Genomic DNA, 26,846 nt, shown 5'->3' with positions numbered 1-26,846 from the left:
GACTAAGAGAAAGTTGAGCAGCAGTTGCATAAAAATCGGAGAGGCTGTTTTAAGATTGATGAAATTGTTACTTTAGTGCAAGAATATTTTGTTAATAGTGGGTTGAACCTCAAAGAAATTTTGAGTAAAATTATGTTAATTTGTGTAAGTTTAACAGAACTGTGTGTGTGTGTGTGTGTGTTAAGTGTGTGTTAAGTGTGTGTTAAGTGTGTGTTAAATGTTAATGAAGATAGGGAAGCTGTGATTTCGTGTATAGGGCAAGGAGGAATAACATCTTGTAGGAGTGAGGAAGAGCCAGTTGTGAGTGTGGGGGAAGTTCGTGAGGCAGTAGGTAAAATGAAAGGGGGTAAGGCAGCCGGGATTGATGGGATAAAGATAGAAATGTTAAAAGCAGGTGGGGATATAGTTTTGGAGTGGTTGGTGCAATTATTTAATAAATGTATGGAAGAGGGTAAGGTACCTAGGGATTGGCAGAGAGCATGCATAGTTCCTTTGTATAAAGGCAAAGGGGATAAAAGAGAGTGCAAAAATTATAGGGGGATAAGTCTGTTGAGTATACCTGGTAAAGTGTATGGTAGAGTTATTATTGAAAGAATTAAGAGTAAGACGGAGAATGTTGCAGCGAGGAGAAGGCTGGAGGCAGTGGAGATGTCATGTCTGAGGGCAATGTGTGGTGTGAATATAATGCAGAGAATTCGTAGTTTGGAAGTTAGGAGGAGGTGCGGGATTACCAAAACTGTTGTCCAGAGGGCTGAGGAAGGGTTGTTGAGGTGGTTCAGACATGTAGAGAGAATGGAGCGAAACAGAATGACTTCAAGAGTGTATCAGTCTGTAGTGGAAGGAAGGCGGGGTAGGGGTCGGCCTAGGAAAGGTTGTAGGGAGGGGGTAAAGGAGGTTTTGTGTGCGAGGGGCTTGGACTTCCAGCAGGCATGCGTGAGTGTGTTTGATAGGAGTGAATGGAGACAAATGGTTTTTAATACTTGACGTGCTGTTGGAGTGTGAGCAAAGTAACATTTATGAAGGGGTTCAGGGAAACCGGCAGGCCGGACTTGAGTCCTGGAGATGGGAAGTACAGTGCCTGCACTCTGAAGGAGGGGTGTTAATGTTGCAGTTTAAAAACTGTAGTGTAAAGCACCCTTCTGGCAAGACAGTGATGGAGTGAATGATGGTGAAAGTTTTTCTTTTTTGGGCCACCCTGCCTTGGTGGGAATCGGCCAGTGTGATAATAAATAAAATAATATATATATATATATATATATATATATATATATATATATATATATATATATATATATGTCTATAAATATATATCTATATATATATATATATATATATATATATATATATATATATATATATATATATATATATATATATGTGTGTGTGTGTGTATGTGTGTGTGTGTACAAAAATTAGTGGTGATTCAGGGAAACCGGTTAGCTGGATTTGAGTCCTGGAGGTGGGAAGTACGTACAGTGACTGCACTTTAAAGGAGGGGTTTGGGATATTGGCTGTTAGGAGTAACATCTAAACTGTCATATCTGGGTGCCTCTGTAAAGACAGTGATTATGTATGAATGATGGTGAAAGTGTTTCTTTTGTGGGTCACCCTGCCTTGGTGGGAGATGGCCGATGTGTTTAAAAAGAAATATATATATAGGCTGGACCATGGGGGCAATGTCCCCTGGAATACCCTCCAAGATATAAGCTTATAAATTAATGGTTATACTAAACACATAACAAAAATTTGTGGTTTTGTACGTAGTATATATAAACTCATAACAAAAATTTGTAATCCAAGTTTTCGTGTTTATTTCAAAATATCTCCAGGAATGAAAGCTCTGATTACCACTTGTTTTTTGTTTGAGTGACCAGTTATAATTTTTTTAAATACCTTCACATTCTGAATTTTTTAATATTAATTAAAAGAGGCCATCAAACTTTAATACATGAATATAAGCTGGGATGTAGACTGTATTTATTTACTTATTTATTTATTCTCTTTAATAAAGATCTGTTGAAAGTGCTCTGCGAGAAACAGCAATGAGCGGAGTTCACCTGGTAGTCTCGGTGACAGACCCGTCTGAAGATATAATGGATCTCTTGCAAGGGTATCCACTCAAGATTCACGTTGTTAATAATCCTCATAAAAATTCCTTCAGGTCAGAAGGTGTCAGATTTCTAAGAAAACTCATTCCAAGATTTTCACTTTTGGAAAATTTCAAGAATATTATTGATGAATTTTCTGGCACAAATGTTTGCATGAAAGATACAATAAGTCCGGTAATAAATATTTTAAACACCGGACCGAACCTCACAGAAACGACGAAGTACCAACCAACTATGAAGGAATTACAAGAAAAGAAAGAAGGAGTTCCATATGAAGAACATCCTTATAATCCAATATATCGAAAAGCAGTAATTAACTCAAGAAATGAACGTACAGGAACGGCAGCCGAGGGTATGAGTGTAGACCAACTAGTACAGAATGGAAGAGGACTTCAAGAGGAGAGTCATTCACAGTGCCAGAGGAGCAAAAACTTAAAAGACGCTCTTCAGTTTGTAAAAACTACATTTCCTGAGTTACAGTACCTTATGCTACTAGAGACCGGTTATACTCTCTCGCCCAACTTTGTCAGGTAAATGCGACAATATTTCTGAAAACTCATTGTAATAAAAGTCATTATTTTCAGCAACTGTCCTATCCTATCCTTACAAAGTACTGTAATCATAAGAACATAGGAAAGAAGGAGCACTACAGCAGGCCTACTGGCCCATACTAGGAAGGTTTTTCCTCAAACTAAACCTACTAATAAATTATTTGTCCATTTTCAATGCTACCCAAGCAATAAGCTTTGATAACCGTTTTAACTCACATGTAAGTCCTGCTTAAATCCAACCCCTCTTACCCATGAATTTATCCAACCTACATTTGAAGCTACCCAAGGTTTCAGCTTCAATAACCCTACTGGGTAGACTGTACCACTTATCGATGACTATATTTCCAAACCAATACTTTCCTATATCCTTTCTAAATCTGAACTTACCCAATTTGAATCCATTACTACAAATAACCCGCACATGGAGGGAGAAGCTTATGACGATGTTTTGGTCCGACTTAGACCATTTACAAAGTCCAAGTCGGACCGAAACATCATCATAAGCTTCTCTTTAATATGTAAAGGTTATTTGTGTATTGTTCCAGCCATGGTATTGCCCCTTATTGTGCTTTACTATAGTCATAAATTATTTTCCGTAACTATCCTATCCTTATAAAATACAGTAATCTTAAATTATCAATTGAATTTCTTGCTATTTTAGATTTGTTTTCATCTCGTCTCCACATTTATTTCGTATAAGCTTATTTTAATCAGATATTATAAAAAAATGTACAGGCAGCTAACTAGATGTATTCATACCAAAATAGACTAAATCATTATGGAAACTTAGACAAAATTTAATACTCTATTGCTGCAAAATGAATTCATTTTATGATTAACCTTTTATTCCAGTTATTTCAAGCAAACACTTGAAGCTATGCAGGAAGATCCATCTATCTACTGTATTTCTGCCCACAACCCTCTAGCCTCACCCTTGACATCCGGAGATATTACCAGAGTGTATCGTTATGATCACTTTGTTGCTAAAGCAACTTTAATTCCCTCAAAAGTTCTGAGTGAAATTTTGAAAGATTTTGTGATTTATGAAGAGACATTACCAGTAAATAAGTCGGCTTTGGTGAGTACTCTATTGTAAATTATCTTTCGAGCTCTTGTTATACAGTGGACCCCCAGTTTACGATCATCTCCCAATGCGACCAATTATGTAAGTGAATTTATGTAAGTGCGTTTGTATGTGTATGTTTGGGGGTCTGAAATGGACTAATCTACTTCACAATATTCCTTATGGGAACAAATTCGGTCAGTACTGGCACCTGAACATACTTCTGGAATGAAATAATATCGTAAACCGGGCGTCCACTGTATATGTGATAATGCTATGTAGGCCTTCTCCTTACCTAATAACAATTCTTTTTTGATGGCACTTCCACTGCAGTGAAACTTGATGTTGTATTCTATCCTTTTCACCTTCCCATCATTTCTGTCTTTCCCTTTTGTTTCTGGGTTGTTTTGTCTTTGAAGTTTCTTCACCCCCCTCTCCCACCTCCTTTTTTTTTAACACTGGCCATTTCCCACTGAGGCAGGGTGACTCAGAAAAGAAGAAACACTTCCATCATCACTCACTCCATTACTGTCTTGCCAGAGGCGTGTCAATACTACAGTTAAAAAAATGCAATATCTCTCCGCCCCTCCTTCAGAGCGTAGGCACTGCACTTCCCACCTCCAGAACTCAAGTCTGGCTAACCAGGTTCCCTGAATCCTTCATAAATGTTATCTTGTTCACACTCCAACAGCACATCAAGTATTAAAAACCACTTGCGTCCACTCAGTAACACATTCACACACACTTGTTGGATGTCTAAGCCCCTTGCACCCAAAACTTCTTTTACCCCATTCTTCTAACCTTTCCTAGGACAATCTCTACCCCACTTTTTCTTCCACTACAGATTTATATGCCCTCCACGTCATCCTATTTTATTTCATCCTCTCTAAATGTCTGAACTACCTCAACAACCCTTCCTCATCCCTCTGAATAATATTTTTAGTAACCCAGCATTTCCTCCTAATCTCCAAGCTACAAATTCTCTGCATAATATTCACGCTACACATTGCCCTCAGACACATCTCCACTGTCTCCAGCCTCCTCCTCGCTGCAATGAGGAGGATTGGAGATTGAGCCTCCAGTCATCCTTCTGCTGAATAATCTACTGTACTTGGATTTAGCATTTCATACAAAGTGTAAAGTACAGGTGCTCCTTGACTTACAGTGGTTCAACTTACGATATATCAATGGTGCAAAAGCAGTTACTTTAGATTATTATTATTATTATAATCAAAAAGAAGCGCTAAGCCACAAGGACTATACAGCAGTTACTTTAGAGATAAAACTTAATTACCCAGCATGAAGGCAGGAAGTCCATAACTTGTAATCATTTATTTTACTTTTTAATACTAGTATTTAGTTAGTAATTATTTGTTTATTTATTCAGTGACAGTAGTTATTTATTTTCTTATGCTAAATAAACGTCATGCTATTCATATTCGCCTTACGATGAGTTTCTCGGAACATAACTCCATTGTAAATTGAGGAGCACCTGTATTGTACTGCTAAAGAAAATTCTGTAAATTCTATTGTACTGTACTACCTGCAGGAATCCTTGGAGACGTGGCTGTCTTGGTGGAGCCGACGAAGAAGACGTGGATGTGTTGTGCCAGATGTGCCCAGGATATGTTACCTGCATGATCCATATGTTGATGATAAGTCTAAGGAGATGAAGGTATCACACAAGAATCATCCTATTTGCCTTCAAGAATCTCAAGTACTTCTTGTAAATACCTCTAGGTTAGTTTATATATATATATATATATATATATATATATATATATATATATATATATATATATATATATATATATATATATATATATATATATATATATTGAAAGAATTAAGAGTAAGACGGAGAATAGGATAGCAGATGAACAAGGAGGCTTTAGGAAAGGTAGGGGGTGTGTGGACCAGGTGTTTACAGTGAAACATATAAGTGAACAGTATTTAGATAAGGCTAAAGAGGTCTTTGTGGCATTTATGGATTTGGAAAAGGCGTATGACAGGGTGGATAGGGGGGCAATGTGGCAGATGTTGCAAGTGTATGGTGTAGGAGGTAGGTTACTGAAAGCAGTGAAGAGTTTTTACGAGGATAGTGAGGCTCAAGTTAGAGTATGTAGGAAAGAGGGAAATTTTTTCCCAGTAAAAGTAGGCCTTAGACAAGGATGTGTGATGTCACCGTGGTTGTTTAATATATTTATAGATGGGGTTGTAAGAGAAGTAAATGCGAGGGTCTTGGCAAGAGGCGTGGAGTTAAAAGATAAAGAATCACACACAAAGTGGGAGTTGTCACAGCTGCTCTTTGCTGATGACACTGTGCTCTTGGGAGATTCTGAAGAGAAGTTGCAGAGATTGGTGGATGAATTTGGTAGGGTGTGCAAAAGAAGAAAATTAAAGGTGAATACAGGAAAGAGTAAGGTTATGAGGATAACAAAAAGATTAGGTGATGAAAGATTGAATATCAGATTGGAGGGAGAGAGTATGGAGGAGGTGAACGTATTCAGATATTTGGGAGTGGACGTGTCAGCGGATGGGTCTATGAAAGATGAGGTGAATCATAGAATTGATGAGGGAAAAAGAGTGAGTGGTGCACTTAGGAGTCTGTGGAGACAAAGAACTTTGTCCTTGGAGGCAAAGAGGGGAATGTATGAGAGTATAGTTTTACCAACGCTCTTATATGGGTGTGAAGCGTGGGTGATGAATGTTGCAGCGAGGAGAAGGCTGGAGGCAGTGGAGATGTCATGTCTGAGGGCAATGTGTGGTGTGAATATAATGCAGAGAATTCGTAGTTTGGAAGTTAGGAGGAGGTGCGGGATTACCAAAACTGTTGTCCAGAGGGCTGAGGAAGGGTTGTTGAGGTGGTTCGGACATGTAGAGAGAATGGAGCGAAACAGAATGACTTCAAGAGTGTATCAGTCTGTAGTGGAAGGAAGGCGGGGTAGGGGTCGGCCTAGGAAGGGTTGGAGGGAGGGGGTAAAGGAGGTTTTGTGTGCGAGGGGCTTGGACTTCCAGCAGGCATGCGTGAGCGTGTTTGATAGGAGTGAATGGAGACAAATGGTTTTTAATACTTGACGTGCTGTTGGAGTGTGAGCAAAGTAACATTTATGAAGGGATTCAGGGAAACCGGCAGGCCGGACTTGAGTCCTGGAGATGGGAAGTACAGTGCCTGCACTCTGAAGGAGGGGTGTTAATGTTGCAGTTTAAAAACTGTAGTGTAAAGCACCCTTCTGGCAAGACAGTGATGGAGTGAATGATGGTGAAAGTTTTTCTTTTTCGGGCCACCCTGCCTTGGTGGGAATCGGCTGGTGTGATAAAAAAAATAAATATATATATATATATATATATATATATATATATATATATATATATATATATATATATATATATATATATATATATATATATATATATATACATATACATATATACATACATACTTGGGAGTTGACGTGTCGGCGGATGGATTTATGAAGGATGAGGTTAATCATAGAATTGATGAGGGAAAAAAGGTGAGTGGTGCGTTGAGGTATATGTGGAGTCAAAAAACGTTATCTATGGAGGCAAAGAAGGGAATGTATGAAAGTATAGTAGTACCAACACTCTTATATGGATGTGAAGCTTGGGTGGTAAATGCAGCAGCGAGGAGACGGTTGGAGGCAGTGGAGATGTCCTGTCTAAGGGCAATGTGTGGTGTAAATATTATGCAGAAAATTCGGAGTGTGGAAATTAGGAGAAGGTGTGGAGTTAATAAAAGCATTAGTCAGAGGGCAGAAGAGGGGTTGTTGAGGTGGTTTGGTCATTTAGAGAGAATGGATCAAAGTAGAATGACATGGAAAGCATATAAATCTATAGGGGAAGGAAAGAGGGGTAGGGGTCGTCCTCGAAAGGGTTGGAAAGAGGGGGTAAAGGAGGTTTTGTGGGTGAGGGGCTTGGACTTCCAGCAAGCGTGCATGAGCGTGTTAGATAGGAGTGAATGGAGATGAATGATACTTGGGACCTGACGATCTGTTGGAGTGTGAGCAGGGTAATATTTAGTGAAGGGATTCAGGGAAACCGGTTATTTTCATATAGTCGGACTTGAGTCCTGGAAATGGGAAGTACAATGCCTGCACTTTAAAGGAGGGGTTTGGGATATTGGCAGTTTGGAGGGATATGTTGTGTATCTCTATACGTATATGCTTCTAAACTGTTGTATTCTGAGCACCTCTGCAAAAGCAGTGATAATGTGTGAGTGTGGTGAAAGTGTTGAATGATGATGAAAGTATTTTCTTTTTGGGGATTTTCTTTCTTTTTTTTTTTTGGGTCCCCCTGCCGGGGTGGGAGCCGGCCGAATTTTTTAAAAAAAAAAAAAAAAAAAAAAAATATACATACATATATATATATATATATATATATATATACATACATATACATATATATATATATATATATATATATATATATACAGGAGGGCCCCACTTATACGGCGGGTTAGGTTCCAGGCTACCGCCGTAAAGTGGAACACCCTTTTTTTCCACTTACAAATGCATACAAACACTAGATAACAAGTTTACACTAACATATATTATGTTAGCAATAGAACCAGGCATCAAAAAACAATAAAAAAGTACAATACACACATAGTGCACTCATTACTTACCTTAAAATATTTATAGTCTTAATCTAGGGTGAGACAAGTAGTATTTATTGTAAGAAATCAAGTGTGGTATGTATGGTAGTCAGCCAGGCTACCATACCAGGCCACCCCACCCACACATACTATTCTATGATATTTAAGCATCCCAGAGCTATAAAATGTATATGCAGTTCACTCATTACTTACCTTAAAATATAGGGTGAGATGAGTAGTATTTATTGTAAAAAATCAAGTGTGGTATGTATGGCAGTCAGCCAGGCTACCATACCAGAGAGAAAGAATGAGTGCATGAGAGAGGACAGGCGCAGAGTTATGTAAACAAACCAGGCGAAGGTAAGTTTTGTAAACAGTGTACACGTCTGGTTTGTGTACAAGTTACATTGTGTACAGGTTGTCTCTACATTGATACGGTAGAATAAATAAAGAAGAACACTCCCATTCTCATGTAACATCATTTTGAGAAGAAATGATGCTCTGAGTGAAGGCAATGGAAGTAAGTCACTCTTGACTTTTTTGGGTTATCCTAGGTTCTCTACACATATGTTGTTATGTATTTATGTTATGTATTGTGTTTATTATATAATTTTGAAAAAAATATCACGGATGGATTAATGAAAATGTGTATATTAACGTAATATACAACATTTAATGATACACCGAGCTCAGACAGTGTAAACAAACAAACTGAACAGGTTGTGGACGATCACTCGGTCAGGCAAAATAGACGGTATTAATACGTGTCCAGTTTTAGTTCATTCATGTACATTTGTAAGAGTTTGTGAAACTTTTACCTTATAATATTTTTATTATTATTATAATAATTAAATCACGAAACAAATACTCTTACACTGTGTACAAGTTAGTACAGAATTATAGCTATAAAGTGAAGGCATACGAAAGGAATATTTTTCTACAGTTATCCCTAGTAACAGGTGACGGGCTAGAGAAAACGTAATTCTTCCGACACTTCTACAAACCGTTTGGTAAACATCTCATATATATTTGTATAAATTTTTATACTGTGGGTGCATGTATCATGTTTGTGTGTTACATAATGTGTTTCTTACATAATTTTGAAAAAATATCACAGATTAAGGGAAATGTCTATACAGTGGATCCCCGCATAACGATGGCATCACATAGCGATTATTTCGCATACCGCTTACTTTAATCGCAAAATTTTTGCCGCGCATACCGTTTAAAAACCCGCTCACCGATTTTCGTCCGAGACGCGTCCAATGTGCGCCCTCAGCCAGCCTCACATGTGCCGCCCGTGCCATTGTTTACCAGCCAGCCTCCGCGGTAACATCCAAGCATACACTCGGAATATTTCGTATTATTACAGTGTTTTCGGTGCTGTTTCTGGAAAATAAGTGACCATGGGCCCCAAGAAAGCTTCTAGTGCCAACCCTACACCAATAAGGGTGAGAATTACTATAGAAATGAAGAAAGAGATCATTGATAAGTATGAAAGTGGAGTGCGTATAGCCGACCTAGTCAAGCTGTACAAGAAACCCCAATCAACCATCGCTACTATTGTGGGCACCAGAAAGACAATCAAGGAAGCTGTTCTTGCCAAAGGTTTAACTGTGTTTTCGAAACAAAGATCGCAAGTGATGCAAGATGTTGAGAGACTCTTATTGGTGTGGATAAATGAAAAACAGATAGCAGGAGATAGCGTCTCTTAAGCGATCATATGTGAAAAGGCTAGGAAGTTGCATGAGGATTTAATTAAAAAAATGCCTGCAACTAGTGATGATGTGAGTGAATTTAAGGCCAGCAAAGGTTGGTTTGAGAGATTTAAGAAGCGTAGTGGCATCCATAGTGTGATAAGGCATGGTGAGGCTGCCAGTTCGGACCACAAAGCGGCTGAAAAATATGTGCAGGAATTCAAGGAGTACATAGAAACTGAAACCTGAACAAGTGTTTAATTGTGATGAAACAGGCCTGTTCTGGAAGAAAATGCCAAGCAGGACCTACATTACTCAGGAGGAAAAGGCACTCCCAGGACATAAGCCTATGAAAGACAGGCTTACTCTTCTCATGTGTGCCAATGCTACTGGTGATTGCAAAGTGAAGCCTTTATTAGTGTATCACTCTGAAACTCCCAGAGCGTTCAGGCAAAAGAATGTCCTCAAGGATAATTTGTGTGTGCTGTGGAGGGCAAACAGTAAGGCATGGGTCACTAGGGAATTTTTCTATAACTGGTTACACCATGCATTTGCCCCCAATGTGAAAGATTACCTAACTGAAAAGAAATTAGAACTTAAGTGCCTCCTGGTGTTAGACAATGCCCCTGGTCATCCTACAGACGTGGCAGAGCGACTTTATGGGGACATGAGCTTCATTAAGGTGAAGTTTTTGCCTCCTAATACCACTCCTCTCCTGCAGCCCATGGACCAGCAGGTTATTTCCAACTTCAAGAAACTGTACACAAAAGCTCTGTTTGAAAGGTGCTTTGTAATGACCTCAGAAACTCAACTGACTCTAAGAGAGTTTTGGAGAGATCACTTTAATATCCTCAATTGTGTAAACCTTATAGGTAAGGCTTGGGAGGAAGTGACTAAGAGGACCTTGAACTCTGCTTGGAAGAAACTGTGGCCAGAATGTGTAGACAAAAGGGATTTTGAAGGGTTTGAGGCTAACCCTGAGATGATTATGCCAGTTGAGGAATCCATTGTGGCATTGGGAAAGTCCTTGGGGTTGGAGGTTAGTGGGGAGGATGTGGAAGAGTTGGTGGAGGAGGATAATGAAGAACTAACCACTGATGAGCTGATAGATCAACTTCAAGAGCAAGAGGCCAGACCTGGGGAAACTGGTTCAGAGGAGGGGAGAGAGAAATTGAAGAAGTTGCCTACTACAAAGATTAAGGAAATCTGTGCAAAGTGGCTTGAAGTGCAAACCTTCATGGATGAAAATCACCCTCACACAGCTATTGCAAGCCGTGCTGGTGATTATTACACTGACAATGTTGTGAAACACTTTAGGCAAGTCATAAAGGAACGAGAGGTACAGGCCACTATGGACAGATATCTTGTGCGAAAGAAGTCCAGTGACTCTGAAGCTGGCCCTAGTGGCATTAAAAGAAGAAGGGAAGTAACCCCAGAAAAGGACTTGCTACCTCAAGTCCTAATGGAAGGGGATTCCCCTTCTAAACAGTAAGAAGATAATGCTCTCCCCTCCTCCCATCCCATCAATCATCACCAGATCTTCAATAAAAGTAAGTGTCATGTAAGTGTGCATGCCTTTTTCAGTTTGTGTGTATTAAAATTAACATTTCATGTGGTAAAAAAATTTTTTTTTCATACTTTTGGGTGTCTTGCACGGATTAATTTTATTTCCATTATTTCTTATGGGGAAAATTCATTCACATAACGATTATTTCGCATAACAATTACCCCTCTTGCACGGATTAAAATCGTTAACCGGGGGTCCACTGTATTAACGTAATATGCGACATTAATGCGCCCAAGAGATTATTATTATTACTATTATTATTATTATTATTGCATCAAGAGTAGAGAGACTCTTAGTGATTTTAATGTGTACCTACATGCCAGCACAGTGTGTAAGTTTATTTAGGTACAGGTGTACACAAGTTTAATTATCAAGTACAATACATATAAAATATACAATAACTTTAAAACACTTGAAATTTTGGAAAGTTTCCAGACATAATAAGGAGATGTGCTCAGGGAGAATGTAAACAAACTCGGTGGGCCACTGTGACCGTATTAGAAAGACAGGTGGGGGGAGCCGTATAGCGAGTTTTGGTCATAATTTGAAATGTCCGTATTAGCGGAACGCCGTAAAGCGAAACGCCGTAAAGCGGGGCCCTCCTGTATATATGTAATACTTAATATATCTCTTTAATAATCTTTCTTTCTTTCAACACATCGGCCATATCCCACTGAGGCGGGGGCGGGGTGGCCCAAAAGGAAAAGCGAAAGTTTCTCCTTTTACATTTAATAATATATACAGGAGAAGGGGTTACTAGCCCCTTGCTCCTATCTTTAATAATATATATATGTAATGTTTATAATGAAAATAATCACATTGAACTTTTTTAATCTTTATCAAAATTATGTTTATGAAAGTAGTGTTATACTTCAGACATTCCCTTGGTGCACTATCCTTTTTATATAACTTAGTATGTTTTTCATGCAATTGCATTTATGCAACTTATACTTGTCTTGACATCCACTTGATGAAGCAGGATTTAAGAGAGCAAAATGATCATAGAGATTATAATTTCATGTCTTGTGACCCTGGGAAGCCTCTCTGTCATCCCATCTTTTAGAGAAATAGTAATATGAGGTAGAATTCATCTTGCATAGTTCCTCAGTGTTTTGTTACACATCGGCTGTTTCCCACCAAGGCAAGGTGACCCAAAAAAGAAGAAACACTTTCATCATCATTCACTCCATCACTGTCTTGCCAGAGGCATGCCAGTACTACAGTTCAAAAATATCGGCATGCCTCTGGCAAGACAGTGATGGAGTGAGTGATGAAAGTGTTTCTTGTTTTGAGTGGTAAAACAATTTTTTAAAAAAAAATGTAAAAATACTTGGGAAATTGTGCAAAATGAATTCTGCCAGGTACTAGTCTGAATATGCTACACTTATTTTAGGAATTAACAATTGGTTGGTCTTGCATCATTGACGTGTAGCAGTAGGGTTAACGTAAACCTTTTAAGATGATCACAAACAGCAACAAATAGTGCGGAATGAAGTTGTTTGCTACGTGCTTCCTCTTCCTGGAATAACCCTACTTTGCAATTATTGATGCACAGGGTTGCAAGAATCATGGAGCTGCTGCCATCTCTGGACAGTGTCTTACAGCTTTCAACATTTAATTAACTGAAAATTAATTTGACTGCTAGTAGTATGCTGCCTGATAGGTGACCTTAAGTTATGCATGCAGAAAGCCCATAGTTATGCAGAGCATTTCAGGCCAACATAAGCCTAACTTAGCACTAAAATGGCAATGACTAATTAATTGCTTATATATAAATACATCATGGATTCATAAACAATAAATTTAGGAATTACGAATTGTTGTTATTCCTTGAAATTGTGATTTAATGTCACAAAAATTTGAAATTTGATTCCTTTCATAATGGTTAAATTACTGATCAAGCTATCACTTGTTTCTTATGACTTTGTTACCACTTTTTTTTTTGTTAGTGCACTGGCCGTCTCCCACCGAGACAGCGTGACCTAAAAAGAAAAACGAAAGTTTTCTTTTTACACGTAGTGATTTATACAGTAAGAGTTACTAGCCCCTTGCTCTCAACTTTGTTACTACATATTAAACAATTTTGTTTCAGGTTGCTTCACTATAAATATAGTCAAGACCTCTTTAACACCATCAGTGCAGCAGAGCCACTTGGTAGCAGTATCATTGACTGTAATGATCCCAATTTCTTCCCACAAAACATGGTAAAGTATTGCCAGATTTTTAACACTATATAAATCAAAACCTGCTGAGCCTTGCAGAAGGTTCAAAAGGTTTTTTAATTTTTAAAACTGGTTGGGTTGTCATAATATTGGTAGATATGTTCATGAACATGACTAAATCTTTATGTACAGGAAGTCCTCAACCTAAGTAGCAGGGAAAGACTTATTAGTATAATCAAAGAAAGCACTAAACAGGGAAAGACTTATTAATTGTAATACAGTGTACCTAGTTATATTGAAGGGCTAGTAACCCCTTCTCCTGTATACATTACTTAAGTTATGAAGGGAAACTTTTGTTTTCTTTTTGGGCCACCCTGCCTCGGTGGGATATGGCTGGTTTGTTGAAAGAGGAATGAAGTTATATTGAACTGTTGAGGGCACAGCTGCTTTGGTTCTGTCATAAGAATTGATCACGCTTATGGCAGGGCTGTGGCATCAGAGTCGAAAGCAATTCTTGGGTTACTGGAGTTGGAATCGGTAAAATGTGATTAAAGGAGTCCGAGTTGCAATAAATAAAGGAGTCAGAGTTGAAGGTTTTATGTGCCAACTCCAGAGCCCTGGCTTTTGGAAAGATGCAAATTGTGTTAACCCTGCATTTCAGTTATACAACACCTGGTCAAGAAGTGTAGATTTTAAGATTACATTTATTTGTTGGAGTGGCAGGTGGTTGTCTGATTAATGTGGTCAGTGGTTGAGGTGTGTTGGCTCAGGACACTACACAACCCAGCATGCAAAAACCCTTGCCACTGCTTTCCTACACACACCTGATGCTCTCATAACAGCAAGAGAGCATAGTTTTGTATCAGATACAACAGAAGAGAGGAAGTCACTTTTGCTACTGCCTGACTCCATCCTTCCTCTCTTCACCACTAAAGAAGAAAAAGTATGCAACAAAGGGAGAGTGTTAATGGAGCAGGAGAGGAAAGGAGAGAGAGAGAGAGAGAGGGAAGGACTTATCTGAGAACTGTGTATTGCTTTCAATTTCATTGGAAAAATAAATTAAATTAGAGATGTAATATTAAGGTAGTGAAAAGGATCTCTGATTATAATATATCTGTTTAGGGGAAAACAGATTCTGAGTTCCGAACACTCAAATATTTTATTTAGAATGCATTAACACAAGTTTGGGCCTTTATTATATTATTATTATTATTATAATCAAGGGGGAAGCACTAAACCCATAGGATTATACAGTGCTTGGGGGAGGGATGGAAGGTATTCAGGTTTAACTCAGGGAACTGGAGCACAGATCCAGTTCCCTAGATCAAGAGCCCCTCACCAGCATCTAGGAACCTTCCTTGAGGGGACCTTTATTATAATAGTTATTACTGCTGCATTCTTTCATATTCTAACTGCCACTTCCAGAAGCTGGTTTTGTCCATAAATTGTTCATACTATGAAGGTATTTCCTTTATGTTAATTTCCCTTTAAATATAAACTCAAAGTAATTCAGCATCTTAAACCTCAAGGGAGGTGCCTTGATGCTAGTGAGAGGCTCTTGATTCATGGAATTGGAGTTATTTCCCCTTTCCTGGGATTGGCCCTGAACACTTCCCATTCCCCAGATGGTATGACCCCTATGGGTTTAGTGCTTCCTCCTTGATATGTTATCACAAAAAATGCTAAACTTTTATGGGATGTAGTACAGTACTGTAGAAAAGTAGTGTTCATTACTATATAAAAGTTATAAATTGTACACAATAAGTATTCTCTGTCATATTGTCTTGTTTATTACAGAATGCTTCATGTTATATCATATACATTAAGATGGAAAACTACGATGACGACTTCACCTTTCATCATATAATGAAGGTCAGTAAGGATTATTTATGTACAGTTTAGTGTTTAGTTATATATGTATTAAGATTTTATTACTGCAATAAAACTTAGCCTTACATCTGTAAAAATTAAAATTGTGCACTTGCTACACTATCTTTACTACAGATGCCCCAATACACCACCCATCTTTTTTACTTTGTTAGTTCCAGGGTTCACATCTCATAGTTATCTTCTGACAAGTCCTCCCACAAATATCAGAACACATTTACTTCTTACTCTTATCCAATCTCTCATTACTAGTTTTTTTTTATACTCTCATCACCTTGCTCTTATATTTAATTTTAATTTCCTTATTTTACATACCCTCCCAGATTTATTCACTAACCTTTGAAACTAATCTTCTGAATCTTCCAAAAGAACTGTGTCATCAGTAAAAAAACACCCTAATGTTTACTTCTTTTACAATCCTGTCTGTAACTATGTTAAACAACCAGGGAGACATCACACATCCCTGTCTAAGGCATACTTTTACTGGAAAATGATCTCCCTCTTTCCTACATACCTTAACCAGCACCTCACTATCCACCTAATTGGTCTTTACTGCTTTAACTAGCCTACCACTTGTGCTATAAATATGCAACATTTGCCACTTTGCTCTCCTATCCACCCTATCATATCTTCTTTCAACAAACTGACTGTATCCCACTGAGGCAGGGAGACCTAAAAAGAAAAACAAAAAGTTTCTCTTTAAATTTAGTAGTGTATACAGAAAAGGGGTTACTTGCCCCTTGCTCCTGGCATTTTAGTTGTTTATCATATTTTTTTTTTTTTTTTTTTTTTTTTTTCCAACAAGTCGGTCGTCTCCCACCGATGCAGGGTGACCCAAAAAAAAGAAAGAAAATCCCCAAAAAGAAAATACTTTCATCATCATTCAACACTTTCACCACACTCACACATTATCACTGCTTTTGCAGAGGTGCTCAGAATACAACAGTTTAGAAGCATATACGTATAGAGATACACAACATATCCCTCCAAACTGCCAATATCCCAAACCCCTCCTTTAAAGTGCAGGCATTGTACTTCCCATTTCCAGGACTCAAGTCCGACTATATGAAAATAACCGGTTTCCCTGAATCCCTTCACTAAATATTACCCTGCTCACACTCCAACAGATCGTCAGGTCCCAAGTATCATTCGTCTCCATTCACTCCTATCTAACACGCTCATGCACGCTTGCTGGAAGTCCAAGCCCCTCACCCACAAAACCTCCTTTACCCCCTCTTTCCAACCCTTTCGAGGACGACCCCTACCCCTCTTTCCTTCCCCTATAGATTTATATGCTTTCCATGTCATTCTACTTTGATCCATTCTCTCTAAATGACCAAACCACCTCAACAACCCCTCTTCTGCCCTCTGACTAATGCTTTTATTAACTCCACACCTTCTCCTAATTTCCACACTCCGAATTTTCTGCATAATATTTACACCACACATTGCCCTTAGACAGGACATCTCCACTGCCTCCAACCGTCTCCTCGCTGCTGCATTTACCACCCAAGCTTCACATCCATATAAGAGTGTTGGTACTACTATACTTTCATACATTCCCTTCTTTGCCTCCATAGATAACGTTTTTTGACTCCACATATACCTCAACGCACCACTCACCTTTTTTCCCTCATCAATTCTATGATTAACCTCATCCTTCATAAATCCATCCACCGACACGTCAACTCCCAAGTATCTGAAAACATTCACTTCTTCCATACTCCTCCTCCCCAATTTGATATCCAATTTTTCTTTATCTAAATCATTTGATACCCTCATCACCTTACTCTTTTCTATGTTCACTTTCAACTTTCTACCTTTACACACATTCTCAAACTCATCCACTAACCTTTGCAATTTTTCTTTAGAATCTCCCATAAGCACAGTATCATCAGCAAAAAGTAACTGTCAATTCCCATTTTGAATTTGATTCCCCATAATTTAATCCCACCCCTCTCCCGAACACCCTAGCATTTACTTCTTTTACAACCCCATCTATAAATATATGTCTTTTCTAAATCCATAAATGCAATGAAAAGTTCCTTACCTTTATCTAAACATTGTTCACTTATTATGTAATTATTATTAATTAAATATTTTAATTAATGAGAAAAACAAAGCATATAAATTACAGAATGAACCTTTTTATTTTTAAATGTTAGGTTAATTACAGTGTGGTACGTACAGATATTTATATTTTTTACAGTGTTTTGGCCTCAACTTCCCATCAGCAGTGGGATATTTTGAAGGTATATTTCAGTTCACCTTCCGTCACTCCTGTATGCTCCTGATGGGAATTCCGTACTCTAGATTCTCGTGAGTACAACAACTTGTCTTTGTACATTAAGAGAGTATATTAATAGGAGTATAGTACATCAGTTAGATAATATGACTAGGTTTAATTGCTACACAAATGCTAAATTAAAGTTCTTTGTAAATCAGGAACCTAGTCTAATAAATTATCAATGTTTCAACTTAAAATGCTCTGTACTTGGTATGAAATACTGACACAGTGGAATAATACACAAATGCAGTATAATGCAGTCCTTTACTGGCTATGTTTCACCCACACAGTGGGCTTTATCAAGTCACAAACAGATGTGTACTTATTGGCACTTTGGTATCAGTTACCAATGCTGTTATGATCATTGTAAATATTCAAACTTTTTTTTTTTTTTTTACTAAATGCATTCATACTTTGTGTTTAGTTAATGCCTGTATAGAGAGCTCAAATTTCTTAGAGATTGGTCAGGAGCAATAGATTTAATATTTATACTTTTCTTTAGAGTTACAAATCTCATGTTTTTTTTTATTAAATGCATTGGTAATGTGTGTTAAATTTATGCATATGTGGAGAATTTGTTTTTGGTAGAAGTTGATTAGGAACTGTAGGTTAAGTGAGCAGATGTACTACTGTTCTGTACCTCTACCACCACGTCCACACGCAGGTAGTCACAGAACAGTGTACTCACACCACACCCTCCCATATGCCTACAAGAACACACATGTCTGTAGATTGGACAACAATGCTTGTGTGCAATACCCAATCCCACATCATGGCATGGAATAGAGCCAAGATACTGTATCAAGAAAATCACAAGATTAAACATAGGTGTCTGGACTCATGGGCAATCAAACTAAATTATGCTGTAAAATAAAACTGCAGTATATTGACTTTGGTGACTCCCACAGCCCACATCTTGAATTATCAATAATCAAAAAAGAAGTGCTAAACCTACAAGGGTCATACAGCACCAACACTATCTTGAAAAAAATTAATTAGCATGGGACCAGTAGGAATCTTGCATTACAACTCCTGAATGCCTTCATTAAGTATGTAAAATCTTTAAGGTTCACCCAAGATGTGCACACTCAAAATACTGAGTAAACAGTATATCCATATCCATATCCATTTATTAATATTTTAGTACTGTAATATAGTAGATTTCCTCTAATGTTCAGTGGCCAGACAAGTTTGTTTACTGTACAAATCCCTGGCATAAACAAATTACCTATTGCTCTCCCTGGTGATTTTCCATATTGGAATTAAATGGTGTACTGATGAACAAGACCATGCAAGTGTTACATGTACATACAGGAGAACATAACACTGAAGACAGAAGTTGAGAGGTAATTTTGAGATCAGTCCCTCAGCCCTGATCAAGGTAATCATTCTCTTAAAGTGAGGCATAAGGCTAGACCTTGTATGATGTAGAAGAATTGAGGTGTAGTAGGCCAATGATGTCATCTTTGGCTGCCACTCCTCATTTTTGCTCCAGTATACAAGGTTTGGTCCCCATGCTTCTAGATTAAGGTGCTGACCATCTTATCGAGGCTGAAGAATTGATCACGTCAAAATTACCTCTCCACTTCTAGTGTCTCCAGTGCTATATTTTCCTGCATTTAACTAAAGAAGCTTGTGCAGGCAAAACATTACAGCAATGATGATTCCTGACTGTTGCCCATGTCTCGGTCATCAACTTGGAGGAGCATATTGCAGGACGAGCTTTTACTGGGATAATGTTTTGCTTTAACTTAATAAAACTATACAGAGCAGTGGCACTGTACAATCCTTATGGGTTTAGCACTTAATCTGATTATATTCTATATGGAGCAAAACATTGCCCCCAGTAAAGGTTAGTTCTTTAATATGCATTTTCTTCATATTATGAAGTACAGGCCAGCTTCACTAGCCTACACACCTTGCAGTATGTGTATGAATGAATTTTAAATATTTCTTTAAACAAATTACCATTTATTACCTTCATTTAAATGTGTTATAAATTAAAAAAAAAAAATCTTGCACAACCTGCACATAAGAGAGAGGAGCTTACAATGACATTTCGGTCCAACTTGGACCATTTACGAAGTCACACTGACTCTGTAAATGGTCCAAGTCAGACCGAAATGTCATCTTAAGTTCCTCTCTCCTATGTGTGGGTTATTTGCGTATTTTTCCAGTCACGGTATTGTGCCTTTTTGTTATTTAAAAAAATGTTTTATTTCAGGCCATCTATGAAGAACTCAGAGGCTTTAATTGTAGCAGATATTCCAAAGCTATATGTCAAGGGTATCAAGAATTATCTCAGACACAAGAATTATAATTTTACATTTAATACAGTTGTAGTTAAACAAAATATATCTTAAAAGTATTTTTGTTTAACATTTAAGTTTTACTTTAATTAATAGGGGTGCCATAATATTAAGTAAAAGGACACAAGTGCAACTAATGTGACATTTTATTGTGGCAACGTTCTGCTCTCCAGGAGCTTTGTCAAGCCGTTACAAACAATACGTGGACACAGGGTATACATAGGCCTAGAGTGAGGTGTAAGGCACAATATAATCTAAATAGTAGTTGTAATACTAGTGGTAGTAAAAGTCGGCTTGCACACGAGTTAAAAAGGTTATTAGAACTTATCACTTAGGTAGCATTAAAAATGGGTTGAGTAAATATTTTTGTTGGGTTGAATTAGAGAAGGTCTGTTTCAGGGTTACTCTTCTTTTATGTTCTTGTGTAGTATCAGCAGCAGCAACTATGTGATGGCAGGGTTTGTTTTGAGGAAGAATCTTGCTGATACTTCAGAGATGATGAAGCTGCCTTTATTTTGCTATTTCTAACAAAAACTAAAGGCAGCTTCCTCATCTCTGCAGTATCAGCAAGAATCTTCCTCAAAACAATAAACTCTGCCATCGCATAGTTGCTGCTGCTGATACTACATAAGAACATAAAAGAAGGGGTATATTGAAAAAGACCTTCTCTAATCCAACCCAACAAAAATATTTACTCAACCCATTTTTAATACTACCCAAGCGATAAGTTCTAATAACCTTTTTAACTCGTGTGCAAGCCGACTTTTACTACCACTAGTATTACAACTACTATTTCGATTATATTGTGCCTTACACTTAACTCTAGGCCTATATATACCCTGTGTCCATGTATTGCTTGTGATGGCTTGACAAAGTTCTTGGAGAGCGAAACATTGCCACAATAAAATGTCACATTAGTTGCACTTGTGTCCTTTTATTAACATAAGGGAAATAAATGGTATAAAATACTGACACAATGGAAATATAAACACACAAGCAGTATAACGTGTTCCTTTATTGATGTTTTGCCCACACAGTGGGCTTTATAAAGTCACAAACAGATCTACCTAGATGAAAGGTACCTGAGTATTATACGTTGGAGTCAGGTGGAGAATGCTGCATGTGACAATCTTCTGTGTAGAGTGATAGTCTAGGACCTTGGGTAGCTTTAAAAAGATATTGGACAAGTATATGAGTCAACCTTCTTATGTTCTATGTGGGATAAAGTTTCTTGGCAAGGGGTTCAGCTATGTTATAGAAGCCATTGTTTTGGTTGAAGTTGTTGGATATACAGATAAATGAAGATTCCAGGATTCTTCGGTATTGAGTGTTGTCTTCTCTGGTGATAAGTTTTGCATTTCTGTAGTTGATTAAATGGTTGTGTGAATTTTGGTGTTGAACATAGGCATTCCTTGAATTGCCAGATCTGCCTGTGTACTGGTGTTCTGAAATACGTGTTTGGAGGTCTCTGGATGTTTCGCCCACGTATAATTTGCTGTAGTCATTACAAGGGATTATGTATACCCCTGCAGAGGATTGAAGCTTGTCTTGTCTATTACTGGTAATGTCCATGATGGTGGTGGATGTGGAGGTAGATACTTGGAATGAGGTATTGGAAAAGGTGTTGGAAACATGTTTGGCAATGGAGTTGGTGGGGAGGACTATGTATCTCTTCTTGGCAGTGTCTTTTCTGGGTGTGTTAAAGATGTTATATGCCTGGCATCTGCAGTCTTTAATGAAATGACTAGGATAGTGAAGTTTAGAAAATACTTGTTCAGTTAGAGAGCATTCTTCCTCAAGGAACTCATTTCTGCAGATTCTGAGCGCATGCAGGAAAAAGCCTATAATTACACCACGTTAAGTTTTGGTGTTGTAATGAGAGTAGAAGTGGAGAAGATCGTGTTGGTTGATAGGTTTTCAATAGATTTTAAAGTCAACTTCATGGTCAGATTTGCAGAGAACATCAAGGAAAGGAAGTGTGTTGTCGACTTCTTCTAGTGTAAACTGGATTGAGGGCTTGACCTGGTTGAGCTTGAGTTTTGAAGCATCTGGGAGTTATGGTGAGAATGTCATCAACATAATGGAGCCAGGTGATAGAAGAGCAAACAGTAGTGGAAAATCGCTCAGCTTCCATGTATAGGTTCGCCAGGATGGCACTAAGTGGCGAACCCATGGGTAGTCCAAAAGTCTGCTGAAATAGGTGATTTTTGAAAGAGAAACACGTAAAGCTAACACAGTTCAGCAAGGTCGATGAAATAGCTGGCTAGAATAGGAAGATCAAGTGAATTGTCAGTTTTCTTGCACAAGAGATCGATGGCTTGTGTAGTAGGTACTTTGGTGAATAGGGATGTTACGTCAAGGCTAGAGTTTCTTGTTCCTGATGCTGATGTTGGGAATGCGATTGAGATCACCCGAGTGTTTGTGATGCGCTGGACTGATGGTGCCCAAGAGTTTAGAGAGAGGTTTAGCAAGAATTCCTGAGAGTTTGGTGGGAAGCATTGCCTATTCCAGAGGATATGTGCCTCAGTGGGATACCTGGGTTGTGAGTTTTTGGCAGAATGTATGGCCAGCCAAAAACTCTCATGCCAGGTATCCCATTGAGACCCATATCCTCTGGAATAGGCAGTGCTCCCCACCAAACTCTCAGGAATTCTCGCTAAACACTTCTCTAAACTCTTGGGCACAATCAGTCCAGCACATCTCAAACACTCGGGTGATCTCAATTGCATTTGCAACATCAGCATCAAAAACAAGAAACTCTCTAGCCTTGACATAACATCCCTATTCACCAAAGCACCTACTACATAAGCCCTCGATCTCTTGCACAAGAAAACTGATGATTCACTTTATCTTCCTATTCCAGCCAGCTATTTCATTGACCTTGTTGAACTATGTGTTAGCTTTACATGTTTCCCTTTCAAAAATCACCTATTTCAGTAAATTTTTGGATTCCCCATGGGTTTGCCACTTAGTGCCATTCTGGCGAACCTATACATGGAACATCTGGAAGCCGAGCGATTTTCCACTATTGTTTGTTCTTCTGTCACCTGGCTCCATTATGTTGATGACATTCTCATCATAACTCCCAGACGCATCAACGTTCAAGCTCTCCAACACAAGCTCAACCAGGCCAAGCCCTCAATCCAGTTCACACTAGAAGTCAACGACACTCTTCCTTTCCTTGATGTTGTTCTCTGCAAAGCTGACCATGAACTTCGTTTCAAAGTCTATCAAAAAACCACCAACCAACACAATCTTCTCTACTTCTACTCTTCACCACGACACCAAAACTATACGTGGTGTAATTATAGGCTTTTTCCTGCGTGCACTCAGAATCTGCAGCAATGAGTTCCTTGAGGAAGAATGCTCTCTAATTGAACAAGTATTTTCTAAACTTCACTCTCCTAGTCATTTCATTAAAGACTGCAGACGCCAGGCATGTAACATCTTTAACACACCCAGAAAAGACACTGCCAAGAAGAGATACATAGTCCTCCCCACCAACTCCATTGCCAAACATGTTTCCAACATCTTTTCCAATACCTCATCTCAAGTATCTACCTCCACATCCACCACCATCAAGGTCATTACCAGTAACAGACAGGACAAGCTTCAATCCTTTGCAGGGGTATACATAATCCCTTGTAATGACTGCAGCAAATTGTGGGCAAAACATCCAGAGACCTCCAAACACACACATTTCAGAAAACCAGTATGCAGGCAGATCTGACGATTCAAGGAATGCCTGTGTTCAACGCTGAAATTCACACAAACATATAATCAACTACAGAAATGCAAGACTTATCACCAGAGAAGACAACACTCAATACTGAAGAATCCTGGAATCATCACTTATCTGTATATCCAACAACTTCAACCAAAACAACAGCTTCTATAACATAGCTGAACCCCTTGCCAAGAAACTTCATCGCTATCCCCCACTGAACATAATGGAGGAACACTGCAGAAGGTTGACTCGTATACTTGTCTAATCTCTTTCTGAAGCTACCCAAGGTCCTAGACTGTCACTCTACTCGGAAGATTGTCACATGCAGCATTCTCTACCTGACTCCATCCTATAATACTAACATACCTTTCACCCAGGTAGATCTGTTTGTGACTTGATAAAGCCTACTGTATGGGCAAAATGTTGTTGATAAAGGATTACATTATACTGCTTATGTGTTTATATTACCACTTAACATATTGTCAATTCTACCAACATTATGCCATAACATTGCATGAATGTGCACACAACTGTACCTTTACTAGCTGATGAAGTAAACATGTGCAACACTTTAGGATCTTTGAAGAAAGGTTTTGCCATGCAGTGGCTCCATCAGTCCTAAAAGAAAAATGCTGAAGATTGGGAGTTTGAGATAATCAGTCCCTCTGCCTGGAGTCTATGTAATCAGTCCATTAATCATTGATGAACTGATTACATTGACTCCAGGCTGAGGGACTGATTACCTCAAACTCCCAATCTTCATCATTCTTCTTTGATTAGGACTGATGAAATCACTGTGTGGCAAAACATTTCCTCAATAAAGATACCCAAGTGTTACACATGTCTAATTCATCAACTTGTCAGTTCTCTGAACCATCTATCTACATCCCTTTACTATTAAAATCAATTTAATACAAAAGTTGTTTTACTGTAAAAACAAACCTCAATGCCAAGTATTATCATTTCATTAATAGTATACTGACAAGTTGATGTACAAGATGTACACAACACCCAGGTCTCTACTGATGAACAGCTCAGTCACCCATACTGGTTTAGCAGTCGAGTTGATTATTATTTATCGAGATGTCTTACCAATTGAAATCCATTGGTTGATGAAATCTGTCAAATAAAGATGCCCAGGTGTTGCACTTGTCTTATTCAACAAACTTTATCCTTGCCTTTTGTGGCTGAAAATGGAATTATTTTGTGTCAGGTACCATCTTTTAGTGACCTTAATTGAGAACATAACTCCACTCCAATACTACAGGTATCCATAATACATCATGTCCGAACATTTTTCTATACCAGTGTTGCATGACAAGACAGGTTAAACACCTTTTGTTTTACATTTTCCCTATTAATACAGTTTTTAAAGGTGTTAGTTAAACTATTACAAGACAGGTTGTACAATGACCTTGCATTCTAAATAGCAATAAGCAACTTAGGGTTTACAAAGTTAATAGTACAAAAGGTTAAGGGTTATTGTATGCTTGAACAAAACTCCCTTCATATGATACTGAAATATAAAATTTGTCTAAAAGTTTATGAGGCAGCATCAGGGGAAGTCAGAGTTTAACCCACTGAGTACAAAGCAGACAAGATTCTGATTCAAGCCATCTCTGTTAGTACAAGGCACAAGAGCTGCAACTGAAGATAGTCACTGACCTTTAAATTAACTGGTGACCACAACAGAGTAAAAACTTCAAAGCTTTGTCAAAGTTCACTGCCCTTAAGACCTGATGATGCAGAAGAGGATATAGTGATATTGTAGCTGAAATGTTTGGTTGACACTAACAATGACATACTGTATATGAATGATTCAGACAAGAGTAGACTCTTGGCCCTTGGGCGTTACAATAAAATTACTTAAAAAAATGTAATGTACATAAAATATGGATATACTGAAGCCTGTAACATATGGCATAATAACTTGCCTAAAGTGCAGTATTTTGTGGCTTATAAGATGCTCTGATGCATTAGATGTTTTAGTTTCAATGGCTCAGCATCGGACGTAACTGGAAGAGCTACAGCCCACCCCACACGCCATACTTAGCTCCCATCACTGACCTCCAGTTTAGAGGATGCAGGGTGGTTTTTGGAGACATTTTATGGAAAAAAAAAGCATCTAATAAGCCGCAAAATATGGTATGTGAAGTGCTAGGCCCATGCTTATCGTGCAGCACCTCCATCATCCTAAGCATAAGTACATGTATTACACACCAGTCCAATCCATACCCAACAAAATCTTAAACATGTTATCATCTGTTTAGAAAATACTTTGCTAACATAATCGGCATATTTTTATCAACTTTGTGAAATGATTTGTAGATGTTATCTACCATCAAGGTCATATCTCTGGTACACAATTTCTATATAAAAATATAGGCACCTTTACACTAGATAATTTTTTTTAATTTCATATGTTTTGGCTAGAATATCTTTGTATAAATGCTTACAAACACAAAAATGTGCATTTTATCTTGAACAATAATAGTTTCAACAATTACCGTCATTAATAAGTAATATATTTAGCATTTCCATTATTAACTACCATTTTCCATCAAAGAGGCTATTAACTAGATAATTTTCACAAATATCTTATTACAGACAATATTAAAGAATATGCTCATATTTAACAGTCTAATTATAGTAAGTAAAATTTCAAGATTTTCAAAATTCATGCAGGTTAAAAAAGAAAAAACTTACTAAGAGCCACGTGCAGCAACTTTCTGATGCAGAATCTCATTCTTATTAATTTCCTGACCAAGCAAGTGCACAATTTTAGCATACTGGCGGTTTAGTTCCTGCAAGCGACTCAGCTCGTCGCTAAGGGTATTGCGGTGAGCTCTCTCCTCTGCACGTCTTTGCTCGAG

At 38.1% G+C, this 26,846-nt stretch overlaps 2 protein-coding genes across 9 annotated transcripts in view; one reads left to right on the top strand and one right to left on the bottom strand.

Moving 5' to 3' along the window:
* The window catches only part of LOC128686971 (uncharacterized), a 23,716-nt gene extending 3,416 nt beyond the window's left edge, over window positions 1-20,300 (top strand). The window contains exons 5-11 of the mRNA XM_070082704.1: window positions 2,012-2,638; window positions 3,512-3,737; window positions 5,272-5,462; window positions 13,694-13,805; window positions 15,561-15,635; window positions 17,860-17,969; window positions 20,162-20,300. Coding sequence (XP_069938805.1) covers window positions 2,012-2,638; window positions 3,512-3,737; window positions 5,272-5,462; window positions 13,694-13,805; window positions 15,561-15,635; window positions 17,860-17,969; window positions 20,162-20,300 — 1,480 coding nt within the window. The remainder of the gene's footprint in view (window positions 1-2,011; window positions 2,639-3,511; window positions 3,738-5,271; window positions 5,463-13,693; window positions 13,806-15,560; window positions 15,636-17,859; window positions 17,970-20,161) is intronic.
* Window positions 1-26,846, bottom strand: part of fidipidine (coiled-coil domain-containing protein 93) — a 58,658-nt gene that overhangs the window by 5,040 nt on the left and 26,772 nt on the right. For 3 of the 8 annotated variants that reach the window (XM_070082699.1, XM_070082701.1, XM_070082703.1), the window contains one exon: window positions 17,778-26,846. In XM_070082699.1, coding sequence (XP_069938800.1) covers window positions 26,679-26,846 — 168 coding nt within the window. In that variant the 3' untranslated portion in view covers window positions 17,778-26,678. Of the gene's footprint in view, window positions 1-5,265; window positions 5,356-17,777 lie in introns of those variants that run through there. The other 5 variants (XM_070082700.1, XM_070082702.1, XR_011391708.1 and 2 more) reach the window with 4 other exon arrangements.

The sequence above is a fragment of the Cherax quadricarinatus genome, chromosome 7, assembly GCF_038502225.1.
Source record: "Cherax quadricarinatus isolate ZL_2023a chromosome 7, ASM3850222v1, whole genome shotgun sequence".
Taxonomy (NCBI): Eukaryota; Metazoa; Arthropoda; class Malacostraca; order Decapoda; family Parastacidae; genus Cherax; species Cherax quadricarinatus.
This window is presented reverse-complemented; position numbering and strand designations above follow the sequence as displayed.